The sequence below is a fragment of the Meleagris gallopavo genome, chromosome 1, assembly GCF_000146605.3.
Source record: "Meleagris gallopavo isolate NT-WF06-2002-E0010 breed Aviagen turkey brand Nicholas breeding stock chromosome 1, Turkey_5.1, whole genome shotgun sequence".
NCBI lineage: Eukaryota > Metazoa > Chordata > Aves > Galliformes > Phasianidae > Meleagris > Meleagris gallopavo.
Window position 1 is genome coordinate 131,319,378 of NC_015011.2, and position 7,485 is coordinate 131,326,862.

A 7,485-nucleotide genomic window follows, 5' to 3' on the forward strand; every position below is an offset into this window, starting at 1 on the left:
CTTTTCTTTCAGCAGGATCGAAGAGTCAGACCCACACTGTTCCTGCTCGCGATGACACCCTGGCATCTGAAGAACAACATGACACCCACCACAAAATGCTGCTGTTGGCTGGCGCTGTCTAAAATGGTGTGGTTTCGTGAGGGAGGTGAGACTGCCAAAGGAAGGCAAATGGGGGTGTCACAGCAATGGGACCAGGCCACCAGCATGACTCTAGTCTATGAGACTTGTAAAAACTCCAGAGAGGTAAACATGGTGGAGACAAACGTCCCTTTTATCCCACGTCCTTAAGAATGATCTGCAGGTTACCTCTAATAGCTGGAGGGTGGCTTTGTAATTATTTTCACTCCACCTTTCATCTGGAATTTTCTCACCTCTGTGGGTTTCGCACAAGGAAGGGTAGCTTTTTTAATCGCAACCATCACACAAACAGTCTATCTCACAGAATGTGAAAACTTTCTCATAGGCTTTATTTAACATAACACTGTGGGTTGAAAAAGACAAAAGAAGAATTTTTAAATCAACAATCATTGTGTTTTCAATGCCTCCCATGCTCAGTCTTTAGGTACACTGCATTTTAGACAAATGTAGTTAACAACAGCCGGCCAGACCTTACTGACTGACAACTGTTTCTTTACAGGATCTCTATGTGCCAAGGAGCTGGACAGTAATATCCATTTGGTATTCATGGAAAGTACTTGCAGAACAATAATGACAATAATTGCTTCTGATTCTTGTGTTTACAACACTGCCAAAGTATCATTAGAGCCTTATTTATAGATAATAATGCTTATTAATCACACATATTTGAATTCTGGAATGTATTAGATTAATATTCTTTTGTAACTTAGTTCTGTACTAATGCTATGAATGCATTTTCTGAATGCAGCCCATTGGGAGTGCTTTCCTCCAAAAAGTAAAATCATCCAAACCATCTGCAGGTATGGACAAAGGGCACACCTCCTCCTTAGCAGTCAAACACCGGGACTGTAAATGTAATTCCCAAAAGTAGCTCCTTCAGATTAAAACTGGGGATGGACTCCTGAAATAAAAATGCTCTGAAAGGTGTGATAGTAGCATTACACTTGAGCTCGCTTTTTGATGCCCCATGAAACAGCATGCTTTCTATTGCTTTAAAAAGAAACCAGTTTCCTTCTTCTTACCCAGCCTACCCCTAACCTATGGGCAGTTTGGTTTCATATGGGAAGTTTAGGTTTCGTGATCCCAGACCTTAGGATTCATGATCAGTCAAGGGGTTGGTAACAAGAAATACGCTACAAAAACCACTCCTAATTTTGGTTATTAAATAATTCCAGCTTTTATGTATCAACGTCTGCTGTGATTCAATAACGTGATGGGATGAAAATGGATTTTTAAAAATGACAGTTGCAACAAGCAAAAATGTCACCCAAATCTCAGTATCAACTGCCATATATTCATATTCTCCTTTGTCTCCCTGTAGCCCATTACAATGCTGAAAAATACACCAAAACAACTGCAGTACCAAACTCTCCAATTTTTGGTGTGTGGCCAGCTCCATAAATTTGCATTTAAACAAATAAAATCCAGAACAGTGCAGCGTATCTTTTTTTTCCTACTTTTTTTCCCTGAGATGGTTCTTCAAGCACATTTAAAGAGGTTCTGTCAGTTAAGAGATCCCATTTCTGCCTGCTTTTTTTTTTTTACCCGCTCCTGACATAACTACTACAAATGCGACAAATTAGAGAAGCCGTTCTTTTCTCTTTCTGCGTGTTATTCTGTGCCCATTTTGTGCTTTTTATGGCTCTCTGTGCAGCGTCAGTGCAACCTGTCCCTCAGTGTCACAGACCTCATTGTCTCCAGGGATCTTTTACAGAGCCACAGTGGCAGAAAAAGAAATAATAATTAAAATGCAGAAGCCTTACACTGCAAAGAACACTTGTGGCTTGATGAAACTCCCCCAAACTGCTCTCGGCTGATATATTTTACCAGACTAAATTACCAAGTGGCAGTGCCCCTTTAAAATGCCTTTTACCTATTAATATGCTGGTGTGCTTTGCTTACTGCGTTTATAAAATGCGCGTTGAGGTTTCCCAGGGACCTCAAACCTATCAAGACAGTTGGTGCTGAGCAGAGCACAATCATTTGTAAATGAAGCAAAGATTTTTGGGGAAAAGAAGAAATAGAAAAAGAAAATAGAAAAGCTCATAAGCTTGGTTAGGGATGAAATCAAAGAGCAAAGTTCGGGCTGTGGCCTGTAGGCATGCCCAGACACGACAGGTATATCCTGCAGAGCCTTTGCCATGAAGCAGGACAACGAGGGGCACAGCTCACATTCCGGGGACATGATTTTGTGGATTTGACTGATTTTAGGGATTTCTCTAGGAGGGGAGACTCATTTGTGTTGTTGCAGCCCCAACCTGCAGACAAAGCAATGAGTACCGAGGCCCAGCGGCTGTGCACAGAGCGGCCTTTGGATCGGACCTGTTTGCTGCTTCCTGCTCAGCACCATCCTGCCAAAACTGACCACAGAATTGGTCCTGCTGTATTGAGGGAACTTCCACCAGTATCTGCTCATCTGGCTCAGCTCTCCCCATTCTCCCCTTCTGAACACAAAGCCTGGCGGAGGCTGCCTACTGTGTGCCTCCCCAACACACCTTGTCCCCTCTCCCACTGCCGTCAGTCCCTCCAAACAGCCCAAATATTTTCCTCAGGTTTCAGCGTGCCACAGTGCAGGAAGCTGTCCCTCAAACAGGCCTTCAGACTTTGCATGTGATTATTTCCTAATGCCAACAAGAAATACGTGGGATCATTTAGTACTAATGTCCTAATTTTCAAAAAGTCAAAACATCAGCATTTAAAATCATAATCCCCCCTATAGATGTTCCAATCTTCTTATTTTCTTAATTGAGTAATGAACAACAATTTATATTATTGATGTCTTTTTTTTCTTTTTCAGGGTAGTTTTGGTTTAATCGTTTCTTCTACCCCTGTGAAGTAAAAGGCAAAGCTAACAGTTACTATATGGTAAAGGTAGGTTAATGTTTATATATCCATAGAACTGATGCTAAACCTAATGAAGGGAAGGGAAGGGAAGGGAAGGGAAGGGAAGGGAAGATTTCCAGAGATAGCATTTTTCCACTTTTTTTCAAACAGAGATATAGGAAGTCAGACTTCCATATCCACATTAGACTTGCTCAAGAAAAGCAGCCCCTCTTTTTTTGAAAATTGTGAGTTTTAACAATTCTCACTGAAGTCAAATGAAGATGGAAATGCCCCACACCTATAGAGAAAAGAGCCCTTCTCCTGCATGTACAAACTCCCGATTTGAAAACACTGGTCTTTCTGCACAAAGTCAGTAAGTGAGCCTACAGATACTGCTCGCATATCTCAGCAATTTTAAGCCCATGAGTAAGCATATGCAAAACCAGATCTCCAGCAAATCCCAAGCGACAAACAGTAAAACCACCTTCCTAACATTCACTGGGATTGCTACCGGTTACATTTTTGGATTTGTAGATATGGGATATGAAAACCAAGGTGGAAAAGTTTTGACTGAGTTGTTCACTAACAGCAACTGAAAACAGAGCTAAACAGAGAAAACAAGAGAGAGATTTTCAAAAGCGTTGTTTCGTTACATCATTTTAGTTGCTATTTTTCTCACTAGAATAATATTATCCTGTTTGTATTTAGTGTTGGTTTTATTATCAAATTGTTATTCTTTCTGCCATCAAATTGCACGATTATTGTGTATTTATCCCTCCAGATACATAACGTGAACATTTCTCTTCCTTATTTTTATATCATTTATAGCCACTAAAATTTTGAATTTGTAATTCCACGTTGTCTTCATAGAACTGTAAGACACAAGTAGGAATAAAAATAAAAACATACCTTTTCATCAGGTATTCTGCTAACCAAAAGGAGAAAAATTAATCTCTGTATATTTCTAAATAGTCCTGTAGGAGTCGTACACTTTTACTAGCACTCTGTATACTGTATAGCTCCTTCTGCTGTTATGACACGTCTCATTACTTTAAAAAAAAAAAAACTTCCAAAACCACTAAGGTACAAATTTTTGTGAGGAGCCCTTTTAGTGTGCTTTTTATTCTGACAAGATTAATAATTATCCTATAAGCATGACACAGTTTTAAAATGTTGTTTCTAGTATGAGTTAGCATTGTGCATGTGGCTATAGATATAGAAAGAAAAGTTATTTCACAGCAGAGAAACGTATATTTAAACAAAGAGTGGTAAAATGATAAAACTGTTTTAAAAAAGGAAAACATTTTTTTTCCATCACCATTATTTTGAATCTAAAATATCTATAGTGAGCTTCAGAAGGGAACTGGGTGCTTATAACAAAAACAGGAGCTACTGAAACGAGCTGGAAGCAATTTGGGGAGTTATATCAAACGTCCCAGAGCTCTGGGCAAAGTGGAGAGAAAGAGATCTGCCACCTGGAGGGTGACAGGCATGTTTCCTCACCCCCAGCAACCAACTTTTGCCCTCTCCTGTGGCACCTGTGACTAGCTCCTGCTGGGAAGCAGGCTACAGACTTCCCGGGTTTTGCTGTCCTTCAGCAAGACGGTTTCTAGGTGTTTATAGTCCTCATGACAGCCGTAGCACTTGCCAGAAGGTGTCATTTCCCTCTTTGCTAAGCTCATACACATCCAGTGCTTTCCACTGGTGCAAACACACTTTTTTTTTTTTTCTTTTTTGCCTTAGCTGTTCAAAATGCTCAATCATATGTACCCTAGGTATCGTACGTATCAACTCACATTGTTAGTGGCCTGGTTCACTGAATGGAGGGTATGAACCGCAGGTTTCTTAGGCATAAGCGCAAAGTCGGCATGGCCGTCAGAGCTAAGCCCAGAAGAACTCCCATTTGAGGTCCCAACCATACAACAACAACCCCTTCACTTCTATTAGGGTCCAAAGGAGTCACACCAGGGAGAAGACCAAAGACCAGACCCCGCTCTTTTCACTGAGGCCCAATTCCAGGTGTCTTCAGAGAACGGGGCAGGCTGGATCTCCTTTGGGTCAGAACAGGGCAGAGATCTGGTGTTAAGGAGAGGACTGAGTGCCGCACCATCCTCCCACTAAAGCCAATGGCAAGGCAGAAAGCGGCACCTCCACCTCCCCTGAACTGAAGCGAAGGGTTCATCCCTGCTCCTCTCTCCCTAACTTCTCTTGCAGGAGTAATTTTGTGGTAACGCAATGCCAAGCACTACAGGGCTCGTTTCTACAACATCAGGCTGAGCAGTATGAACTCCCATTCTACATTTAAAGTGTTACTGCATTATTTGACTTCATACTTTTTATAAATGTCCCGTTGTGGCACGGCTTCACTAAGTATAAAAGCACAGGTAGGTGTTATGCACTGTATCACTTCAGCTGCTTTAAAATATTTTCTTTGCAGTGCAGTAGAAAAGAAAGCAAGCATTTTTTGATATATTTTTTTTTAACACTTCCCGAACTAAATTTATATTCCATAATGACTGTATTCCACATGCAAAATGGCAAAATAGGCTTACATACCTGACCTCACTTCTTTGGTGAATTGCCTCATTTGTGAAATGGCACATATAAATCTGGAATCTCAAACGAATTACTTGTTTTTTCTTGCTATGAAACCTTACTTAAGTTCACAGCAATTTTAAATATGATACGTTTAAAATATTAATATTTCCCATATATTATTCACTGACTTTCAGGTTTCATCTCAAGTTAGAGGCACTTCGTATTTCAAAGGCTTCTTTTTTCCTGTAGTAATGTTCTATTAATTCACTTTGTAATATCACTCCAGTTCAGACAAATAAAATTGCACTAAATTGCTGATGCCGAGAATCATGCTAAAGTTGTTGGCGTTATAAAAAATTCCACTTTCCATTATTATTTTACAAGATTTTTGTAATCTCTGCAGCGTCTTTTTAGGTACGATTCAAAGCCCTGTGTAGTGAGTGCTATGAGGACGAATATGCAAGCACAATTATCTCCATGCTGAGATAGGGGCTGAGCGCAGGTATATACAGGAAAGTCTGTAACTTCGGTGACTTCTATAAGGAGGTAGAGGCAAGATCCCAGTGAACTAACAGCCTCCACAGATGATCCTTTATGAATGTTTTGTATTTGGTGTACTCTCCCTTAAAGCAGCGTGATGTATCCCATCACACACGTGTATACATGTGTGTGCACAGAGACACTGGAAATGTCTTCTGTGCATATTACACAACATATGCCATTCGTGTAATCGCTTTATATACATAAATAAAATTCGTTTCACGTACATAAAAAAATATGTGAAGGTATTCCTTAAAGGAGCCATGAAGGCCCACGTGTAGGTGGATTCCTCATCACATCCAAAGAACTGAAAGACCGTGTATATAAAGCGGAATCTTTTTATATGAGCATGTATCTTTTATAATCTCTCCATAAAATCCACATGGCTGCATAACTACTTCCAGGGATGTGGTTGGAAGTTATACCTGGACAGCCTGAAAGCTTTTAATAAGTAAAGCAGCACATAATCCTATGAAATGCCTTTCAGGAGTGAAATAATTACAAAGCGCTGGAGCAAGAGTAGCAAACAGCAGGAAAATCACCTTGAATAGATGTGAGAAATTATAAATATGCTCCAGTGTTTGTGTGGTCATCAAAATCAAATGTTGAGGAGCTGGAAATCCAACTCCTAGGAATGCAGATTGATACATTTATAGGCATATATAGCCGGTGCCTCAAACTTTGAGTCTGCAGCGTTGTTAGTGAGCTATCCTCCTTTATAATGCTTGGCATTTGTTCCCTTGGCAGTTAAAAAAGATGGGTTTTTAAAATTAAAATTTGACCGAATTCTTTAAAAAAATAAACTGCAAAATGACTAATGCAAATCCCCATCACTCGTGAGCACAATGAAATTCTACTGCGCGGAGAGAACACCGGGAGAAGCTCCTGATCAGCTGCAGCAGAGAATGCCCTGCGCTACGCAGCCCTCAGACGCCAGGATTCTGAAATATGAATTAGACCTCAAATGCAAATCAACCTCCGAAGGGGGAGAAGAAAAAAAAAAAAAAAAAATCAGAGAGACATACCGAGTCAAACGCTCCTTTTTCTGCCTATCTCGTCCCCAATGTTAAAACAGGCAAAACAAAACAAGTGCACATCAAGATAGAGCCAATTAAGGGGAAGGCAGCGCGGAGGGCGGGTGGGAGGCAGCCACCTCGCCGAGCACATGGGGAGAGGGAGAGCATCGCCCCACCTCGAGCCGTCCCTGAGCCTTCCGAGCTCTCCCAGGAGGACAACGGGGGTAAATCGGAACCGGCTTTGATTCTGTCATCCGGTTGCACCTGGGATAACGCGGAGGAGCGGGGTTGGGGGTGGGGAGGGGAACGGGTCCGTTTGGCCGAGGGCGGATAGGGAATGGAAAGAGAGCGAGAGGGGAAAAAAATCAAGCGAGGGTGCCTAAAGGTGCGCGAATGAATGGTGATGTTTTTATTAGGATTTTTTTTTTTG

The 7,485-nt window shown here is 41.1% G+C and overlaps 1 protein-coding gene across 1 annotated transcript in view; it reads left to right on the forward strand.

Moving 5' to 3' along the window:
• The first annotated feature begins 51 nt into the window (after positions 1 to 51).
• Positions 52 to 7,485, forward strand: part of LOC109365369 — a 12,626-nt gene continuing 5,192 nt past the window's right edge. Inside the window, exons 1-2 of the mRNA XM_031557585.1 lie at positions 52 to 243; positions 7,024 to 7,279. Of these exons, the coding sequence (XP_031413445.1) occupies positions 52 to 243; positions 7,024 to 7,279 (448 nt within the window). The remainder of the gene's footprint in view (positions 244 to 7,023; positions 7,280 to 7,485) is intronic.